At 48.2% G+C, this 22,604-nt stretch overlaps 1 protein-coding gene across 17 annotated transcripts in view; it reads left to right on the top strand.

Moving 5' to 3' along the window:
- The window catches only part of LOC144823305 (uncharacterized), a 559,034-nt gene that overhangs the window by 362,079 nt on the left and 174,351 nt on the right, over window positions 1-22,604 (top strand). For all 17 annotated transcript variants that reach the window (XM_078681830.1, XM_078681822.1, XM_078681741.1 and 14 more), the window contains 2 exons: window positions 8,729-8,794; window positions 9,954-10,001. In XM_078681830.1, coding sequence (XP_078537956.1) covers window positions 8,729-8,794; window positions 9,954-10,001 — 114 coding nt within the window. The remainder of the gene's footprint in view (window positions 1-8,728; window positions 8,795-9,953; window positions 10,002-22,604) is intronic.

The following is a 22,604-nucleotide window of genomic DNA, read 5'->3' as shown; positions in this document are numbered from 1 at the left end:
TCCAACCATGGCAGGAATAAAGGGGGTCTATGTGTCTACGTGTCCAACCGTTTAAACACCAGTACTAGTATAGGTAGATCCACGTCACCCTACTTTCAATTTGTCACGATTGATCTAAATGGTAGGAGTGTGCTGATAGTTATTAATTTCTATAACAATATCGAAAATGCACACTTCAGGGAAGTACTAATGGAAGTGTACAAAGAAATGAGGGAGGTAAAACCCTTGAAAGGGAAGGAATTAATGTGGATTTGGGTTGGTGACTTTAACGTAAATATATGTACTAGTGACACGTGGTTTTGCAGAATATGGGGTGGGGGAACAAGGGGAGAGTAGTCATTTCGCTCATCATTCTAAAGGGGAAATCCTAAATGATATTATGGCCAAGCTTGATCTAGGGTTTGCAAATAGGCTATGTTACCCAAAGGTGGACTTCACTTCAACCTTTATGGCAAGAGGACTACAGTCAACTATTGATTTCATAATTCTACCAAATAGGTTTGGTAGTAGTGTTATGAATTTTGAAACCCTTGCTATGGGTCTGAGCGATCACCTGCCATTAAAGATGGTACTTAACATACAGGATGTTAAAATAAATACACTAACTGAGATTTTAACATGGACCCAGAACTTAGAGGTAGCACGACGAAATGGTATTGCTTTAAAATGGAGCATGGCAGACCCAGAAAAAATCATGCAAAGAATAGTCCATGAGGCTCTCCCATCGCTACTTGTATGTTTAGAGGATAATCCCACAAGTGGAGAAATACTGGAGGCCTTTCTTATCATTACAGAAACTATAGAGGGTGCTCTGACCAGAAAGTGCATAAAAAAGCAAAATACTCCAAAGGGGTGGTTTAACACTGAATGCACTAAGGCACATAATGCGCTAAAAAAGGCCCTAAAAGACTCAGTAAGGGATCCTGAGACTATCAGAGTATTAAGGAAAGCGTATAAGGTTACAAGAGATCAAAGGAAGAAAGCAATCAAGGAGAAGGCTTGGCAAGATTTATTGGAGGCAGCGGAAAGTAGGGACCCTAAGCAATTTTGGCAGGTAGTTAACTCACCATTTATTAATAACAAGGCGACAGTTAAAATAGATGTAGCTATTGATGAAAATGCATGGGTAGAGTTTTTCTCTAATTTGTATTGTGACCCGCTAACCGAGCCACAATTACCAAGTAAACATCACCCGATCCCACTAGAGTTCGAATTAGAGGAGGTCAAGGTTGCGATTAAATCATCTCAAAACAATAAAGCCCCGGGCCCAGACGGAATCCCAAGTGATCTCTACAAAATGAACACAGATCTCTGGGCACCTGTATGTTTACGTGTAATGGGGGCATGTTGTGATATTGGCTTCATTAAAACCTGGGCAGAATCACTGATTATCCCTATATACAAAAAGGGGGATAGGGAAAGCCCATCAAATTATAGACCAATATCACTACTGGACACAATAGTAAAAATTGCAGGAAGAGTAATTCTGACTAGGCTCCAGGACTGGGCTGAAGATCAAAATATCTTGACCCCAGTACAATATGGTTTCCGACTAGGGATGGGCACTGTGGAACAAGTATTAAACTTTGTTCTTTTGCAGGGGAAATATACCAGTGCAAAAGAGGGGTGTTTTTACGCAATCTTCGTCGACCTTTCGTCGGCGTTCGATTGTGTCATACATGATAAACTGTGGTCGACATTAGAAGAAATGAAAGTGGATTCTTCGATAGTCCTCTTCCTAAGACAATTATATTCGAATGCCTCTGCCAGAGTAAGGTACGGGCTGGGGGGGGAATGCACAGGGTCTTTCCGCATACAGAAGGGGGTGAGGCAAGGGTGTGTGCTGGCCCCATTCCTTTTCTCTCTTTACACTAACAGCTTGGAGAGGGAACTGGGTGCCAGCAACATTGACTCTCCTAAGGCCGGGAATACGCAGATCAGCTCCCTTTTGTATGCGGATGACGCTGTGTTGATGGCAAGAACAAAGGTCGGCGCGCAAAAAGTATTGCATAGATATATAACATACATGGAAGAGAGGGGCCTCAACCTGAATGCAAAAAAGTCTTATGTGATGGCTTCTGGCAAAGGAGGAGCCAGATGTAAACAACTTAAGGCGGCAGGCACCCTACTACAAGCCACAAAATCATTTCCATATTTAGGGGTCACAATCGAGGCAACAGGGGGATGGGGCCCCGAGGTAAAAAACAGAGCGCTAGCATTTAAACGCTCAGTTGCGGCGATAAAGCATTTTGCCAGTAAATTGGGTAGAAAACAACCTGGTATAATGCTTAACATATATGTGGCCAAATGTAGAAGCATCGCCCTGTATGGGGCAGGGATATGGGGATATCATGATGTGACGATGCTCCAGATTATTGAAAACAATTTTTTTCGCTACCTTCTGTCCCTTCCGAAAAGTATGTCAAATTATAATTGCCATGTAGAAATAGGTATGGACTATTTGACAGATCTGATTAAAATCCAGCCAATCCTACTCTGGAGGAGAATTTGGGCAACGCAAGAACTGGCTCTCAATCGAGAAATTATTCTGGATGTTAAGAATTTAACCAACGCAAAAAGAATCAAATGGCTTGAGTATGTGAGGAAAGCCCTGACGGACATTGACAAGCCAGAATGGTATGATAAACCTGAATTAATTGTGAAAATTCCTAAAAAAATCTTTAAAAACCTGTGCATGGAACATTTTAATACCTTAAGGCTTGGGAATGAAGTCAGTAAAAGAACTGTTCTCGAACATCAGCCACTGTTGATTACCCTCAAAATGCAACCCTACCTAACTTTGACCACTTTGGGATTTGAGCGTTTTGTCCTAATTAGATTCAGGTTTAATATATTTCACCGCCTGGTCTCATATCCGGAGAAAAATGACTGGAATAGAACTCTGGCCCCATGCCCATGCGACAACATATCTATCCAGTCTACCTTCCATTTGGTACTCTTTTGCAAACTGTATAAAAAAGAACGGGCGAGATGGTTGAAATCTTATCTTAGAGATGGGGCTTGGAGGCAATGTAGGCCAGCTTATTTACATCTCCAACAATTAGGAAACCCCCTATGTATTAGCACTATGTCGATGTTTTTAAAAAGCGTCGTGAAATTACGGAATCTATTATGAATTTATTAATTATCGATTTATCACCATACTTGGATTTAATGCTGTTTTTATAACTATTTATTGTGTGTATCTATAACGTGTAATTTGTTTACTATGTACTGCTTTTATGATTTTTTACTTGGTGAAAATCGAATAAAGTATTTGACTGGATAACTCTCTCATTCAACGACATTACACGCGTCTGCTAACATCAACCAGGGCTGTAGCCGGGCTCAGGCGGCGGATCACTACACCAATTACACGCGCCTGCTAACATCAACCATCGCTGCAGCTGGGCCTTCTCCGTCCCTATTCTAATGAAACAAAAAATTTTGTCTACCACAAGATTTTAAAATAAATTGCCCTTGCCAAATACACACATTACACACATTCTATTTCATACCCGGGCAACGTCGGGACGGGCTGCTAGTATATTTATAAAATTGTTCATTTTGTTACGTATCTCCACTCGAGTAGCAGTTCAATGTCATTTGTACCTATTTCCCTCTTAAAACAATTGAGGACGCTCACTGCTTTAGCTTTTATTCCAAATCTCTTCCTCTTCACTCCTCAATGTTATTATTGCTTCAGCACTTAATCCCCAAACTGTACATAGAAGTATTGTAAAGGTTTTCCAGAGTTTCATGAACTTTTCTAGAAACCTGTTGTTTTTAATTACCATCTATATACTGAAACAATTTTTAAAATGCTCATATACCTTTCGATTTCCCATCAGTCACATTAATTTCTTGAGGAGGTAATCACATACCTCCATTTTTTAACATTATTTGTTGTCTAATGCTTATGATTCCATCACAAACCTAGTGATCACATCGAGAAAATTCAAGGAATTGTAAAAAGGTAATACTCAATTGTGAGAAGTTAGCCTGGTATATGATGTCCACTATTCTAGTGGGCACCTTGCACCAGTCTAAACGACACTTATTGATGGTGGTTGTAAAGTCAACCTTATAGACAAGCTATCCTAGTGGTAGCATGGACCAGCAGTCTTAGGCTAAAACTTCAGAGAGCATGTGAAGCCAGCTGTTTTACCAATTATAATCCCTTGAATGACAAATGAAAGGACACCACACCAGGTATATATCAAGTATATATGTATTTATTTCTAACACAACCCCTCTGCACTCTTTATGAGGTCAGAGATCGAAGTACATCACAATTTACTCAATTAGCATACGAAAAGTTGCACAAATACAGGTTTGCCCTAGGGGCTTCACAAACCATATACTAAGTAAGTGGTATAAGGACCACTACAGAAATAGTGAATATGACTAGGGCCTAGGGAATCGCTGGGGCTACACTACACAACCAAAGGTTAGGAAGGAGGAGACCCATGGGAGACGCCTGCAGTGTCTAAACACAGGCGCGGATTTCCATTGACTTATAATGGAGAACGAAGAAGTTACAAAGTTACTGTTGTAGGGCATTTCGGGGTGGACTACAACAAAACCCCTTTAGACTAGGACACTTCAAGAGTCAAGACCCACGGGAGCACCGGAGTACTCATGTTACCTCACCCAGGGAAGCCGGGTGCATAGGTGCCTTTTGATGTCGGGTTTCGTCGATGCTTTCAATGGAGATCTGCAAAGAAGTGCTGCAGGCGGCCAGAGGAAGAGTGTCTGGGTGGATCCAAGGGTGGATCGAAGAACTGAAGAACCTGTAAGCAAAGGGGACAGAGTCTGGGTCACTAGCCAGTGACCAGGAAGGAACCAGGCGATGTCGCGATGATCTCAGGTGAAGAGGTGAAGCTTGTCTCTGCAGACACGAGGACCAGGAGGCATCGGCGACAACCAGGAGCTGGATTCGAGCTGTCCCAAAAGGGTTTAGTTGACTGCAGTGTTGGTATCCGGACTGGACCCAACAAGCGTTGGCAAACGCAATCCACGCAGGAAGTGAAGATGGGCTTCGGGTCAGACCAGCAAGGTCTGGGGAGCTACTCCTTTGCAGGGAAGCTGGAGCAAGCCTTGAGCAACCAGGAAAGCAAGTTGGTTTCAAAGGTTTGTCTTCAGGGGGCTCATTAGCCAGCGGGCTAGCAACCGGGAAGACGGGTCGAGCTGAAATGCAAGAGCGGGCCCCACACGGCACTCGTGGAGTGAGGGGGGCTGAGCTTCGCTGCAAATGGTGCTTGGGTCTGGGGCTTCTCGTACCCCAATGCACAACTGCAAGGGTACCTTGGTAGTCGAGCTGTTAGCAAAATGCAGGATATCCAGGGAGTCCGGTCCCACTTCTCTCGTGTCCGCCACGGGTCTCAGCTTTGTTGTGGATGTGGGTCGGAGTCAGAGAAGTCTGGAAGTCCAGTTCCTGTGTCACTGAGTCTTCAGGATACGTCGGGAGCATTGACAAAGCAGACCGGCAAGTTACTGATGGTGCCTGTTTGCACAGGGTGGTCACTCCTTGACCACAAGGAAGATGTCTTCAGTCTTCTAGTCGAAATAGAACATCGAAGGTCCAAGAGTTTGTATCAGAGTTTCTTTCCAGGATAACTAAAGTCCTGGGGACAAGGCTCCTATCTTTATACTAATCTTAGCGGCTGGATTACCTGCTAGGTCCCTCCTATGGGTGGACCTGGGAAGGGGGTGGTTCCCTTTGCCAGTTTCGCGCCAGAGCGGGGCTGGAGTGCCCCAGCAACTGGTTTGACCGGGCTATGCATGGAGCACCTTGTGTGCCCCAGGCAGTGTCTCTTTTTGCAGCCCTCCCTGCCCCAATACACTAAAAGCCTGGCTGGGGAGGTGCTAGCACCCCACAAGGCAGGAAACTTATTGTCCAGGCCTCCCCTGCCGGAGTTTCGTCCAGCAGCAGGAGGTCAGTCTCTGGCAGCAGCATCCATTTTGTGATGCTGAGGCTCTGTTTAACTTTAACCGGGTAAAGCAGTAACCAACATGTCTACTCCCTCTAGAAGGGTGGAATGCTACACCCGCCGCCAGAATTGGTGGGGGGGGGGGTTAGTATTCCAAAGTGTTTGACACCTTACACGACATGTTTTGATAAAGCCAAACCAAAGTTACCATTAACCGCGAGGGTTATAATGCACTTAAGAGAATATGGTATGGCTATATCATAGAATAGCTATAAGGAGATGGTTCCGAATGCTGCAGAGGGGCTCAGCTCATGCCAGAGCACCCTCTCACATAAAACCAAGCACTCTGCCTCCAGGATTGTCGAGGCCTACCGTAGGAGTGACTTATAGGTGCATATGTGTCTATATATAAGGTAGATATAGGTATACTATATCTAAGTAAGGGGTGATTACACTACCTTACCCAAGCTGAGTGATCAGCCTGTGGTGTCAGTTTGTATGGCCAGCCAGGGGTGGCATAATACATGCTGCAGCCCCTGGTAGGCCTTGGATGCACCTATGCCTGGGTACCTATGGTACACTATACAGGGGCTCACAGAGGTGACCCAATTCCCAATCAGGTATGTACCTAAAGTACATAGTGTCCATTTTATAGAGAGCAGATAGCCTGGGGACTTGAATAGCAGGACCCCAGGCCAACTAAGTCGAAAACTAGCAAAACAAATAGGCAAAATGTTGGGGTAATCATATAGTCAGATATCCACCTTCCTACAACAATCACAAGCACACATAATATTTTTTTCTTTAACATTTTGGTTTTGATTTGGTTGAAGAGGTTAGTATAATCAGTGCGTTGATCTATATTTGTGAAACACTGAGGAATACTCTGTGTGGCACTGCGTTGCTCATGGTTATCTTGCTAAGAGAGAGCTACAGACACACTCTGTTCATTATCTATGAAAGACCAGGCCTGGATCCACGGTTAGATTCTTAATCTTCTGCACCATCTTGGTTTTGTTGATGCACACATTTCAGAGTTTATTCAGGCTAAAGTCTTGTGCATTGACTGGGCACATAGTATGAACTGTTCCGGGCCATTCTTTTCACACAAGTCACCTCTCTGCTCTTTGGTTTAGGCAGCCCTTATCTATTCTTTATAAGTCCTGATCTTTCAGTCCAGCCCACCCCTCAGACACGAAGTACTGTCTGTCCAAGTTCTTTTTCAATTTCCTGTATGCGACCTTTTAAACACATGTACTTCTTTATATGTATTTCGTATCTGTCATTGATTAAAGATTGTTGGATACGTATTTGCTGTTCCATAAACCCAGTTTCAAGCTATTTTGCCACAGTGAATCCTGAGCCTAGCATATTTACGAGCACTCATTATAGGGAATGAGTTAATAGTGATGGTCATACCATGAATTTTCAAATTAGATTGGGGATTCATTTAAAATGAGTGACAGTACCACAAATTCCAGGTATTAACACAGTCATAGCTCGGAATGGGAAGTTCCATGCAGAAAGAGAATTCCCACAAGTTTTGCTGACATTTCAAAGTCCGAACTTTCCATGTAAAAATGTACAAGACATGAGTGATTTCAGTTTGAGTATCCTAAATGGGCCACCCGGTGAATTACATAATAATATATCTAAAAACCCTTATCATCAAACATTCTACAATGCCAACTGATGATGATTGTTAGAGATGCAGGAGTGTGCAAATGGAACTTTTTTTTCTTTGAACTTGATGGATTTGGTAAGGGTGTTGACATGAGCGGCAGAACTATACTATGATTTCTGCTTGACCTAAACAAGATAATAAAAATGAATTTTCAGAAACAATGTGGAATTAGCATGAACTGTTGTTGGTGATAAAATGATTATCTTCCTTAGTATGTAATGCTGTATTATTGGTTAACAAATGCAGTATAATACCCTTACAGCATGTCCAACACTGCTTTTATATGGGTCTGGCCTTGTGGACATAAGGACACCACTGCACTTGATTTGGTCATAGAGACTAAAATTGCACCTGAGAAAACTTTCAATAATTACCATAGTTTGTCTTTCATGGAGAACTCTTTCTGACTATCTCTTTTATCATTAGAGTTGGCCTCCAACTATAGTGGATGGGGATAAGGCCATGAATGGTATAGTAAGCAGTTACTTCTCTAATATGTATACTGTTTTTATACTAAAGTTCAGTGTAGATTAAGTGATTAGGTGGCTCAGAGAGGATTTCTTAAAAACTGAGTTAAATTGCATGGCTGTTCACCTTGGTACATATTGGCACTCTAAAGGCCATTCACTGTCATTCATGCATATTTTCATCCCCCTAACTCCCCTTGACTCTTAACTCCTTTACCTCTATATACCATACTTCTCCCCCTTCACCTAACCCCCGATTTACCACTTTTGCGCTTTATCCCCAGTTGGTATATAATAGTATTGTATACTTTTTCTAGATTGTCATGAACTTTCCATGACATCTGCTATTTTCATAAACTATTGTATACAAAGACAAGTCTTTGAGTTCTAATACAATTATCAATGTTTCATCAGTTGAATTAAGTCTTTGCAATAGTATTGACATACCTCCATTTCTTAAAATTATTGTTTGGCCTTCACTCATGTCTCTGTCACCAATGAAAAAGAGGTCAAGGGCCTCAGACAACCAGTATTCATCACAGATCAAATCTGATGGATTTGTGAAAGTAAAGTGGATATAAAGAGCACACCTAATTGAGTCTTGTTGTAAATGTTAGGGGTATTTCTTTTTTTGTTTCCTCCAGCCACCATCTCCTGATACTGCCATCCAGAGGCCAGATCAAGAAACCGAGGAAACATCAATTAAACAGGTTAGCATATTCAGCCTGTTGAAATGCATTTGTGCAAATCTTAAAGTTATCACATTGGGCACTATGGCACTAATGCTTATCACACAAAGAGAGAGGTAGATACACATTTTGACCATCATCCTACACAGAAAAGGACCTGGTTCCCTTGGTTCCTTTGTTACATTCCTCATTGTATGGACCTTCTAGGCTTTGCTGATGCACACAATTCAGAGCACAGAGACCTTTGCTTTGTGTATTAGCTTTGGTACACAATAAAAACTGTCCCTGACTATTCCCTTTGTCTTATCTATTTACATCACACTGCTGTGGTGTGGTCAGTCTTTATCCACTGTTTCAATACTGCTCCCACAGTGCAGTCCAATCCTGAGATATAAAGTTCCATCTGTCAGATGTAATTTTCCGTCTTTTTCTACATGTGGCCTTTCAGATACATTGTCATCCTCTGAGCTGCTGTTCTATGATTTGTGGATATGTATTTGCTGTTCCATAAAGTCAGTTTCAGGTATTTTGTCGCAGAAAAACCGGAGACTTCCATATTCACAGGCCCTCATTATGTGGAATGAGTTAATATTGATGTTCAGTGCTCATACTTACACCTTCCGACCCATTTGGAGAGTCAAAAAAATAAGTAACAGTACCGTGAATTAGTAATAGGATTCCCACACATTGTATTTAAGGTATTAACACGATTTGTAGCTTACACTGGGGTGCACAAAACAGAAATAGTGTTTCCACAGGTTTTTATGACATTTGCATGAGTAGTGTTTCAACGTAAAAATGTATAAGGCAGGAGTATATTCTACTGGAACATTTTAAGGTGACTACATGAACGATCAAAGTGTGTAATGATTACTGTTTGGACAAAAAATAATAAGACAAATCCATTAAAAAAAAGTGGAATTATCACAAGCTTTTGTTGTTGATAAAATAATTAGATTTTACACGTTGCAATGCTGTATTACTTTGTCATAAATTCAGTCTTAGCCCCTTACATCACACTTAACACTGCTTTTACGTGGATCTGGCCTTATCTAAATAAAGGTGTCACTGCAGTCATGTGTTTTATAGAGACTATGATTGCACTTGTGAAAACTCTACATTAATTTTCATAGTTTGTCATTCAGAACAATTCTTTCTGACAGTTTTCTGTTGCCTTTAGAGTCTGCCTCCTAGCGCAGTGGATGGTGAAAAGGGCACAAAAGACGCAGTAAGTAGTTTTATTCTCAGATATATACTGCTCTTATAATAACATTCTAAAACGTTTCCCAGTTCTTTGAAACTAAATTGCATCAGCTTAAACTTCCTAAAAGTAAAATTATTGTAAAGAATTGTTCATATTGTTAAGTATATCCAGTTAAAAAGCGACTCAATGTAATTCATGCTCATTTTCTTCCTCTTCGCATCCTAAAAGACGCTGACTACTTTAGCTCTTAATTCCAAATCTCTCAATCTCTACCTTTTCACTTGTCTATTTTATCATCGCATCCTTTTCTAGAAAGATTTATATACTGTAGTATACAAGAAAGTGATGGATAGAACGTTTGAACTAATTTCAGCTATTGTTAATTGCCCCAGTATTGGACTTTCATAGATTTCCATGCTTTGTATCATTCCCCGTCGTCGGAATGGGAGCCTCAGTAATAGAAAAATACCATAGCAGTAGGTACAAAATTGAAAGACAGGCCTAGGCCTCATCTCATTTTGTAGCCTATCCGCCTCTTTTTGTAAAAGAGACAAAAGAAATTGCAACAACCAATCAGAGTAGCCTCACCCAATAGAACCCTCCTGAGAGAGCCTCAGAGCCTCACATTTTCTACCGCACGTTGTGCTAAGGGATTCTCCTCTGAGCTCTGCTCAGATTTCTCTTCAGTTTTGGAATTGTCTTCTTTTTTCTACTCTAATATGTCTTATAAAGAGAAGAAGGGATTATTCAGAGCTTGTGCTACCTGTTCTAAGAGGTTTTACATTGAGGACAAGCATAAGGACTGTATCTACTGCTTGTACCTGGATCACAAGGCCACAGATTGATAGATCTGCAGGACTTTCTCTACAAAGACCTTGAGAGACAGGGAAGGCCACTTGTTAACCTGGTTGCAGAAAATGAAGTCTCGTAAGGAGGTTATATCATCCGACAGTGAGGATTCTTCCTCAGTTTCGTCCTCCAGGAGATCCAAGAAAAGGGGTAGATCCTCCCCTTCAACATCTTCTGAGCCCCCTGTTAAGGCCCTGCAAGTGACCTCTGATAGGTCTGAGAGGCCTACTCCCAAAAAATCTCCTCACCGAGGTGTAAAGGAGAGGCTGAGACGGACTGAGGAGACGCAGTCATCAAAGAAGGTATAGAAAACTCATTCTATAGCTTCTCCACCATCTGATAAGGAGAAGGTATTAAAAAAAACTGCTACTGTCCTTCAGGAAGGAAGATCGGAAAAGAAATTTCGTCCATTGACGACGAAAATATCTGGTACGTCAACGACAACTTCCAAAATTACCTTGGGTTCTGTTACAGCACCGTCGACCGCTCCGTCGAAGGGGACCGTCAGTGGCAGCTTCGTCGACGGCGGCTGCAGTGATATCTTCATCATCGCTTGAGGTTCCCTTCTCGTCGACGATGATGCTTAATTCTTCAACGTCCACGATGATGACATCGAAGATAGCGTCAATGCCTACAACGACGACGATGACGACGTCGACGACGACAGCGGTGATGATCATGACGACGACGTCGACGACAACAGCGGTGATGATCATGACGTCGACGATCAGTCCACCGTCGACGAGGTCCATCTCTCCGTAGATGGTCCCGTCGGCGGTCCCGTCGACCACCATCTCTCCGACGACGTCGTCAACGATTCAAAAGGTCCACATTTCTATAAAAAGACAGCAGATCACCCCAGAGATGACCTCGCCTCGCAGAGTAACACCCTCACCTCCAACTTTGCTTTTCGAGGAGAAATCAGATGATGCGGATGGCCCTTTTGGGGATGCTTATAGCGCATCCCAACTTCAAGTGAAGTACCATGATTCAGACTCTGAGGACTACTATACGGAGGAACGCCAGTTTGTTCAGCAAGAGAGGCCTCAACAACAACGAGACATGGTGGCAATGCCTTCTTCTCTCATAACTGACTTGCAGATGATGCTACAGGACTACAAAAGAAGGTTTCCGTCTCAAGCTTCGGACCAGCAAGCGCAGCTTCTTCCTCCTTCCATTCCTGTTACTCCTCCAGTTACAGTAACACCTCATGTTTCCCGAGCTTCGGAGCTAGATCCAAAAGAGAGCCATCGGGAGGTGTGAGAAGTTGGCTTGATGTATGATGTCTCCAATTCTGGGGGCACCTTATATCAGTCCAAACAATCCCTTATGGTGGTGGTTGTAAGTCAACCTTAAAGACAAGCTAACCTAGAGGTAGCATGGACTAAGCAGCCTAAAGGCTTAACTCAAGAGGACATGTGAAGCCAGCTGTTTTACCATATGCAATCCTGTAATATCAAATGAAAGGACACCACACAAGTTATATATTATAAAAATATATGTATTTATTCTCAGAATAATCCCCTGTACTCTTTATGAGTATAGAAGCACAAGCGTTTAAACAAAAGCACAGTATAACATATGAAAGTTGCACAATTATGGATGAGGCCGGTGGCCACTCAAACCATATATAAAAAAAAGTGGTATAAGTATCACTAATCGATCAGTGGTAAGGCCTAGGGCGTTGGGAATCGCTGGGACTACACTGGACTAACAGCAGTTAGGACGGGAGTAGCCCGCCGGATTCGGTGGCAGCGCTAAAAGCACACGCATGCACCAATGCAAAGTCAATGGTGCGTAAAAGTTATCGAGTTACAGTTTTAAGAGTCTTCCGACTGGACTAGAAGGACAAAACTTTAGACTTAGACACTAGAGGTATAAACCACTACAGGAGCACCGGCGTTCAAGAGTTACCTCACCCACAGGAAGCGGGTGCACAGGTGCAAAGATGTGTCCGGTTTCGTCACGAAGATCTATGGTGCCTGGAGATGAAGATGCTGCAGGCGTCCAGAAGAGAAGTGTCCGGTGTGATCCAAGGGTGGATCGAAGATGTAGAGTACCTGAAAGCAGAGGGTACAGAGTCTGGGTCACTAGCCAGTGACCAGGAAGGAACCAGGAAGGGACCAGGCAATGTCGGGCGCAATCAGGTGGTTGTCGTGAAGCTTGTCTCCACTACCACGTGGTCTCTGGGGCACCGAGGATGTCTTGGAGTAAATCACGAGCTGTCCCACAAAGGCTCTCGCTGTCGGCGGTGTCGGCTTCAAGATCGGAGTCAATAGACCTTGGCAAATGCAACCCACGCAGGATTCGAAGATCGCTTCTTACTCGGACCAGCAAGGTCTGAGCGGGTGCTCCTTTTCAGGGGAGCGAGGGCCAGTCTGGAGCAACCAGACTAGCAGAGCAAATTCAAAGGTTTGTCAGTACTGGGGCCACTAGCCAACGGGCAAGCGACCGGACCAACGCGTCGAGCAGGAAAATGCAAAAGAGCCCTACGCAGCATTCGATGAGTGTGGAGGGGTGAGCTTCGGTGCAAAAGCTGCTCGGGGCTGGAGCTTCTTAGACTCCAATGCACAGCTTCGAGGGAGCCTCGGATGCTGCACAGTCAGCGCTTTGTAGTTTTTCCAAGATGGCCGGCCCCACGCTTCAGGTCGCCTCCACGGGTCTCAGCTTTGCAGGGACTGTGGATCGGGCTGTTAGAAGACAGGCACGCTGGGTCTTGTCGATCTCTGTCGCTCGAGTTCCAGCGGGAACTGCAACAAAGCAAACGCCGAGGTGCTGGATGGTGCCTGTTTGCACAGGGTGGTCACTCCTTGACCACAAGGGAGATTCTGCAGTCTTCCACGTCGAGTGGGATGTCAAAGGGTCCAGAGTTTCGTGTCATAAGTTTCAGTCAGGATAATCTGATGTGCATCTGCACAGCTCCTACCTTTATTCCAAATCAAGGGGCTGGATTAGCTGCTAGGTCCCTCCTATGGGTGGGACCCAGGAAGGGGGTGGTTACACCCCTTTCCCTTTGTCCAGTTTCGCGCCAGAGCTGGGGCTGGAGTGCCCCAGAACCGGTTTGACTGGATTTTGCCTGGGACACCTTGTGCGCCCCAGGTAGTGTCTAGTTTCTTTCAGCCCTCCCTGCTCCAATCCACTATCTCCTGTCTTGGGTGGTGTAGCACCTCCCTGTGACAGGAAACCCTTTGTCCAGGCCTCCCCTGCCAAGTTTCGGTCAGCAGCAGGAGGTCAGACTTGTGTCGGGGCAGCAGCATCCATTTTGTGATGCTGAGGCTCTGGTTAGGATTAACCGCGTTTTAAGTAAAGTAACATGTCTTCTCCCTCTAGAAGGGTGGAATGCTACCCCCGTTGCCAGAACTGGCGAGGGGGTAGTATTCCAAAGTGTATGACACCAAACACGACATGTTTTGATAAAGCCAAACCAAAGTTAACATGAACCGCGAGGATTATAATGCACTTAAGAGTATATGGTATGGCAGTATCACTGGAACAGCAGTAAGGAAATGGTTCCGACAACTGCAGACAGGCTCAGCTCATGCTAGAGCACCATCTCACATAAAACCAAGCACTCTGCCTCCTGGATTGTAAAGGCCTGCCATAGGAGTGACTTATAGGTGTATATGTGTCCAGATATAGGTTTAGACATAGGTATACTATATCTAAGCAAGGGGTGAGTACACCGCCTTGCCCCAGCTGTGTGAACAGCCAGTTGTGTCGATTTAAGAACCAGCCAGGGGTGGCAAAAGATATGCTGCAGCCCCTGGTAGGCCTTGGATGCACCTATGCCCTGAGCACCTATAGTGCACGGTACAGGGGCTGACAAGGTGTCCAGTACCAAATTGGTGATGTACCTATAGTACATGTCTGTGAATTTAGAGAGAGAACAGCAGGCTGTGGGTCTGATTAGCAGGCCCACAGCCATATTAAGTCGAAAACCAGTGAAGCAAAAAGCAAAAATTGGGGCGACCATAGGATAGCAGACCCTACTCTCCTACACAACCCCCCCCAAACGCAGGGACATTAAACATAACCTTGACCAGATAAGTCTTCATGTTCTAAGTGGAAGTACCTGGAGAGACCATCTGCATTACCATGGTCAGTCCCTGGTCTGTGCTCCACTGTAAAGTCCATCCCCTGTAGGGAAATGGACCACCTGAGTAGTTTGGGGTTTTCACCCTTCATCTGATTGAGCCACAAGAGGGGCTTATGGTCTGTCTGAATTAGGAAGTGAGTACCAAACAAGTATGGCCTCAACTTCTTCAGGGCCCAAACCACAGCAAAGGCCTCCCTCTCAATGGCTGACCAATGTTTCTCCCTGGGGGTCAGCCTTCTGCTAATGAAAGCAATGGGCTGGTCTTGACCATCTACATTAAGTTGTGAAAGCACAGCTCCCACCCCAACTCAGAAGCATCTGTCTGAACAATGAACTGTTTGGAGTAGTCAGGACTCTTAAGGATTGGTGCAGAGCACATGGCCTTCTTCAGGGCATGGTCATCAAATGCCCTTTGACAGCTAACTGTCCACTGAACCTTTTTGGGCATCTTCTTGGATGTCAGATCATTCAATGGTGTCATAATGGACCCATAGTTCTTTACAAATTTCCTGTAATACCCAGCCAGGCCCAAGAAGGCTCTGACTTGTGTCTGGGTAGTTGGAGGAGACCAGTCCTGTATGGCCTGGATTTTGCTCTCCAATGGTTGAACTTGGCCTCCACCTACTAGGTGGCCTAAGTACACAACCTTGCTCTGCCCTATCTGGCACTTGGTAGCCTTGATAGTCAGGCCTGCTTTTTGCAGGGCCTCCAGAACCTTCTTCAGGTGGATCAGGTGATCCTCCCAGGTAGAGCTAAAGACAGCAATATCATCTAGATATGCTGCACAAAAGTCATCCAACCCAGAAAGGACTTGATTCACCAACCTTTGGAAGGTGGCAGGTGCATTCTTCAAACCAAAGGGCATCACCACAAACTGATAATGTCCACTGGGGGTAGAGAATGCTGTTTTGGCTTTAGACTCCTCAGCTAACCTGATTTGCCAATAGCCAGCTGTCAAATCAAATGTGCTCAGGTATTTGGCAGAAGCCAATTTATCAATGCGGCCATCTGCCCTTGGAATGGGATGAGCATCTGTCCTAGTGACAGAATTGAGACCTCTATAGTCCACACAAAATCTCATTTCTCTCTTTCCATCTTTGGTATGAGGTTTTGGCACAAGGACTACTGGGCTGGCCCAGGGGCTCTCTGATGGCTCAATCACTCCAAGTTCTAACATTTTCTGCACCTCAGCCTTTATACAATCCCTGACATGGTCAGGTTGCCTGTAGATCTTGTTCTTCACAGGCAGACTGTCACCAGTGTCCACCACATGGGTGCACCAGTTAGTTTGACTGGGTGTGAGAGAAAACATATGTCTATGGGCCTGCAACACCTGTCTGCAGTCCATCTGTTGCTGGTCAGAGAGGCTGCCTGCCAAGGCTACTCTATCAGCTGAGCCATCATCAGGGTTTTGGGATAACAAGTCTGGGAGAGGGTCACTCTCTTCCTCCTGTTCCCCATATGTAGCCATGAGTAAACCCATGTCTGCCCTGTGCACATATGGTTTCAATCTGTTTACATGGAGCACCCTGTGGGGGCTCCTAGGGGTGCCAAGGTCACCAAGTAGGTGACCTCTCCCTTTTTCTCAAGTATGGTGTGGGTTCCAGACCATTTGTCTTGGAGGGCTGCTGGGGCCACTGGCTCCAACACCCACACCTTCTGTCCAGGCTGGTACTCAGTCAGGACAGCCTTTTGGTCATGCCAAGCTTTCTGTAATTCTTGGCTGACTCCAGGTTTTTGGATGCTTTCTCCATGTACTCAGCCATCCTGGAACGGAGACCAAGTACATAGTCCACAATATCAAGTTTAGGCTTTTTGAGAGGTAACTCCCATCCTTCCTTCACAATACACAATGGACCCCTCACAGGGTGGCCAAACAAAAGTTCAAAAGGGCTGTAGCCAACCCCCTTCTGTGGGACCTCTCTGTAAGCAAAGAGTAAGCAGGGTAAAAGGATATCCCATCTACGCCTGAGCTTTTCAGGTAATCCTTTTATCATTCCCTTTAGGGTCTTGTTGAATCTCTCCACAAGCCCATTGCACTGAGGATGATAGGGTGTGGTGAACTTATAGTTCACTCCACACTCTTTCCACATTGCTTTTAAGTATCCAGACATGAAGTTGGTACCTCTGTCTGAAAGTACCTCCTTTGGAAAGCCCACTCTGGAGAAAACTCCAAGTAAGGCCCTTGCCACAACAGGAGCTGTTGTGGTCCTCAGGGGAATTGCCTCTGGGTACCTGGTGGCATGATCCACTACCACCAGGATAAATCTGTGCCCAGATGCTGTTTGGGGATCCATTGGTCCAACAATGTCAATCCCAACTCTCTCAAAGGGCACCCCCACCACAGGTAGAGGTATAAGGGGGGCCTTTGTGGTGCCACCTGATTTGCCACTGGCTTGGCAGGTGTCACAGGAGCGACAAAACTCCTTGGTATCTTCTGACATGTGAGGCCAGTGAAAGTGAGGGACAAGCCTGCCCCAAGTCTTGTTCTGGTCTAAGTGTCCTGCTAGGGGAATATCATGGGCCAAGGTTAGAAGGAAGCCCCTAAATTGCAGAGGTATAACCAACCTCCTGGTTGCACCAGGCTTGGGGTCTCTAGCCTCTGAATAAAGGAGCCCATCAACCCAATACACTCTATGGGTACCTTGAGCATTCTCAGCAGCCTCAGCAGCAGCTTGCTGTTTGAGGGGTTCAAGAGAAGGGCAAGTTAATTGAGCCTGCCCCAGATCTGCCCTTGAGGGTCCCCCTGCCCCAAGAAACTCAACCTGATCAGGTTCAAGCTCTTCTGGGGCAGTCTCCTCTTGGATCTCAGAATCAGCCTCCTGTGAGGTCTGATCCTCAACCTGGGGCGAGTGGGAAGGCACTGCCTTGACCCTCTTGCTCTTTCTCTTGGGTTGTGGTTGGTCTATAGTTTCAAGATCCACCACAGGTTCAGGTAGGCACTTCTTGGCCTGGGACCTGGTTACAGCAAGGACATGTGCTGAAATCCCTAGCATTTCTGCATGAGTCCTGTACTCCACTTCTGACCATAAGGATTCCTCAATATCATTGCCCAAAAGACAGTCAACTGGGAGGTCTGCACTAACAACAACTTTCTTGAGGCCAGTTACCCCTCCCCAGGAGAATTAAACAACAGCCACACTATGTGTAGTAGTGGCATTGCTAGCATTGGTCACTAGGTAGTTCTCACCTAGTATCATCTGATCAGGGTCCACAAAGTTAGGTGTCACCATAGTGACACTGGCACAAGTGTCCCTGTAGGCCTGAGCCAGTTTCTCATTAATCAAAGGCGTCTGCCTGTACTTGCCCAAAGTATTAGGACTTATAGTAGAGGACATAGCTATGTCCCCATCACAGATCAGAACTGCCTGAGTAGGGACTCTGACTAGGCCAGATTCCATCTCAGTTCCCAGGGTTAACCCAACTATCCCCTTGGGTTGTGCACTACCACTGCTAACTGTATCTGAAAGAGACACGTTAGTATTAGATTCCTTACCTTAGAATATCCCCAGGCGTCAGACTGGATCCGAAAATTTTTGCGTAGCAGTACCCTTGCGCATCGGTAGGCGTCGTCTGCGGCTCCGCGTCCGTCGTCGGCGTCGTGGGCGCCGTGATGACGTCGTCGGAGTACTTAGACGCCGCCTCCGCGTGCTGGCGTCAGTTCTTTTTTCCGCGCCAGCAAGCGCAGATCTGGAAAAAGCAGTTACCCTAGTCTTTTTTGACTAACTTTTTTGGTCCTTTTGATTGCTTTTCGAAGTCTCTCGACTCCGAACGGTGCCGTAGGGATGCCCGGCTTCAAGCACTGTGACGATTGCGACCGTCTGATGTCGGTCACGGATCCTCACCGCGTCTGGTTGTCATCTTTGGGCATCGACCACGACGACAAGGCCTGCTCTGACTGCCGGGCCCTTTCCTCGAAGGCCAGGCGGGAGCGGTCCCGTAGGCGCCTCGAGCTCCGGCAGTTGGCCCCGCGCCGTGAGAGGTCCCGATCCCATGGGAGGTCGAGGGACAGGTCGCGGGCTCGGAGCCACCACAGCTCCGAGGGTAGGTCGCACTCCTCCGGGTCGAAGTCGTCGTCAGGTAAGAGGCACAAGAAGTCCAAGCGGCGTCATCGCTCCTCGGCCTCCCCCCGACGCTCGCACGATGCGGCCGGGGGTTCGGGTGACACCACCCACGCGGCTCCGTCGGAGTCGCGGGCGCCGCGTGCAGCTCCACACCCACCGGTCCCTGTGCTGAACGTGACGCCGGAGGAGATCGAGCGCTTCCTCATGGCCATGAGGAAACTCTCTCCTCCGACGGGCTCCGCGGCGCCTTCGGGCCCAGCGGACCCGTCTGGGAGCCCTAGCGGGTCGGCGGCTCCGGCCCCGACGCCGTCGGGTGCTTCGGCCCCGACGCCTTCGGGCCCGGCGCCGCAGGGCCCCATTATCTCGCCGGCGCCTTCGGGCCCGGCGCCAAGGGGTCCAGTTGGTCCGACGCCGCCGGCGCCTTCGGGCCCGGCGCTGCAGGACCCCGCTGGTCCTCCTTCGGGTTCGGGATCGTCGCCGGTGGATCTGACGACCTCCCCGGTGTCGGACCCTCAGGTGTCACCTCCGGTGCCATCCTCGGGCGGCGCCGGCCCCGGTCCTGCCTTCGTTCCTGTTCAGCCGTCGGAACGGCCCCGTTGGGCGCCGCTCCAGACGTCGTTTGGTGATTTTCACTTTAATGAACAGGCCCCATTGGTTGAAAACCCTGAATTTCAGGAGATGGGTGATGAAGAGGACTGGTAGGGGTCTGAGGACCCTCTGACCAGGGAGTGTCAGTCTCATGAGGACTGGACAGGAGACCTTGGGGAGGCCAGTGGCCTGGACACCTCTCCAGACACTGGGTTTGTCTCCCCTCCTACCGTGGCTTCGGAGGAGGGGGCAACATATAGTGTGGTGCTGATGAGGGCTGCCAAGGCCTTGGGCCTTGAGCTCCCCGTCGCGGCCGTGAGGACTAACCTCCTCACTGAGGTCCTTAAACCGCAGTCAAGCTCGGCCGAGCCTCTGCTGCCCTTTAATGAGGCCTTGACCGACGTTCTTCTGGGCACTTGGTCCAAGCCCGCTACGGGTTCGCCCGTAGATAGGAACGTGGCCAGGCGCCACCGCCCAGCCCCGGGCGAACCATGTTTCCTGTCCTCCCACCCTACCCCCGAGAGCCTGGTCATCCAGGCCTCCAATTCCCAGACCGCATTCCCGTCCGCTCCCCCGGACCAGGAATCCAAGAGGTATGACCAGTATGGGAAGAAGATCTTCTCATCCCTTAGTCTAGGCCTGCGGTCTTCCAACACCGCCTGCCTCTTGGGACGTTACACCCACTCTGTGTGCGATAAGGTCGCGGAAGTGCTGCCAGAGTGTCCGTTGGAGGTACGGGCCAAACTCGGCCAAGCCCTTGTGGAGGGCCGGGATGCAGCCAAGTATTCCATCCGGTGTGGGCTGGATACCTCTGACTCGCTGGGTAGAGCGATGGCAACGACGGTGGCGGTCAGACGCCACGCCTGGCTGAGGTCCGCCAACTTCTCGGCAGATGTCCAGAACACACTCATGGACATGCCGTTCGATGGCCGTCGCCTCTTTAGCGACAAGGCAGACCATGCGCTTGAGCGCTTTAAGGACTCCAGGGCTACGGCCAAGTCCTTGGGCCTCTCGGGCCAGCGCCAGCAATCGGCTGCCTTTCACTCCTTTCGTGGCCACGGAAGGGGTGCGCCCACACGCACCGCCAGCCACGCACCGCAGGGCAATACCCAACGCGGTGGCGGCCATGGGAACCGCCGTCCGGGCGGTCGGGGGCAACGGCGAGGTCAGTCCACACCTTCCCCCGCAGCATCCGCCTCAAAACCCTCCTAGTCCGTGCTTTCAGGCCCATGTGACGCCAGTGGGGGGCAGGGTTCACCATCACCACCTCCACTGGCGCACTGTCACATCGGACAGGTGGGTGCTGCAAATCGTCCGAAGGGGCTACTCCCTCCCCTTCAAGGCGACTCCTCCAGCCATGCCACCGCCGAACCACCGTGTATCGGGGGATCATTTGCGACTTCTGCAGGAGGAAGTTACGGCCCTCTTGGCCAAGGGGGCCATCGAGCGCATTCCTGGGCCAGAAGTAGGGTGTGGTTGCTACTCCCACTACTTTCTGATACCCAAGAAGGGCAAAGGGGGCCTACGCCCTATCTTGGACCTAAGGAACGTCAACGGCTTCCTCCGGAAGGAGAAGTTCAAAATGCTGACTCTGGCTCAGGTTCTGGCTGCCCTGGACCCAGGAGACTGGATGGTAGCGTTGGACTTGCAGGACGCTTACTTTCCTATCCCCGTCCTGCCTGGCCACCGGCGCTACCTGCGGTTCATGGTGGGCCACGAGCACTTTCAATTTACCGTGCTCCCCTTCGGCCTTACCAGCGTCCCACGGGTGTTCACAAAGGTGATGGCTGTGGTCGCGGCTCATCTGCCCAGGTTAGGGGTTTCAGTCTTCCCCTACCTCGACGACTGGCTGGTGAAGGCGGGCTCGCCCCAGACAGTCGTCAGCCACCTCCAGACGACGGCGGACCTCCTGCACCAGCTGGGGTTCTCCATCAATGTGCCGAAGTCACACCTGTGCCCCTCTCAGAAGCTCCTCTTCATCGGAGCGGTTCTGGACTCGGCACGGTTTCGGGTTTATCCGCCCGAACAGCGGGTCCGGGATATTCAGGCTCTGATTCCCATCTTTCAGCCGTTATCCCGGGTTTCGGTCAGGTTGACGCTGCGGCTTCTGGGGCTGATGGCCTCCTGCATCCTACTGGTGCATCACGCCAGGTGGCGGATGCGGGCTCTGCAGTGGGACCTGAAGTTTCAGTGGGCCCAGCATCAGGGCAACCTATCCGACCACGTCCTGATCTCGGAGGGCACTGCGAGACAGCTGCAGTGGTTGCTCACGGACCGCGATTGGGTCAGCGGCAGATCCCTCTCCCTTCCCCAACCGGAGCACGTGGTTGTGACGGACGCGTCCCTCCAGGGCTGGGGAGGCCACATGGGAGAGGCGGAGATCAGAGGCCTCTGGTCTCCGGCGGAGACCCGGCTCCACATCAACCTGTTGGAGCTCAGGGCGATTCGTCTAGCACTTAAGGCATTCCTCCCCTCTGTCCGGGGGAGTGTAGTGCAGGTGTTCACGGACAACACCACCGCCATGTGGTACTAAAACAAACAAGGCGGGGTGGGGTCGTGGATCCTTTGTCAAGAGGCTCTTCGCCTTTGGCAATGGCTGGAACGCCAGGGCGTGACCCTGGTGGCTCAACACCTGGCGGGTTCTCTGAACGCCAGGGCGGACGAGCTCAGCCGTCGGTGCATGATGGATCACGAATGGCGTCTGAACTCGGACGTGGCGCAAGGCCTCTTTCAGCGATGGGGAGAGCCTTGGTTAGATCTATTCGCCACCGAAGAGAACGCGCAATGTCATCAGTTCTGCGCGTTGGAATTTCCAAGGCGGCACTCGCTCGGAGACCCTTTTCGTCGCGAATGGAGTTGCGGTCTGTTGTACGCCTTTCCGCCTATACCACTTCTGCCCAGAGTGCTGAAGAAGATCAAGCGCGACCGGGCCCAAGTCATCCTTGGGGCTCCGGACTGGGCAAGGAGGTACTGGTATCCAGAGCTACTCAGTATGTCAGTCGATCCCCCGGTTCGTCTGCCTCTTCAGGA

The sequence above is a fragment of the Lissotriton helveticus genome, chromosome 1_1, assembly GCF_964261635.1.
Source record: "Lissotriton helveticus chromosome 1_1, aLisHel1.1, whole genome shotgun sequence".
NCBI classification, from domain to species: Eukaryota; Metazoa; Chordata; class Amphibia; order Caudata; family Salamandridae; genus Lissotriton; species Lissotriton helveticus.
This window is presented reverse-complemented; position numbering and strand designations above follow the sequence as displayed.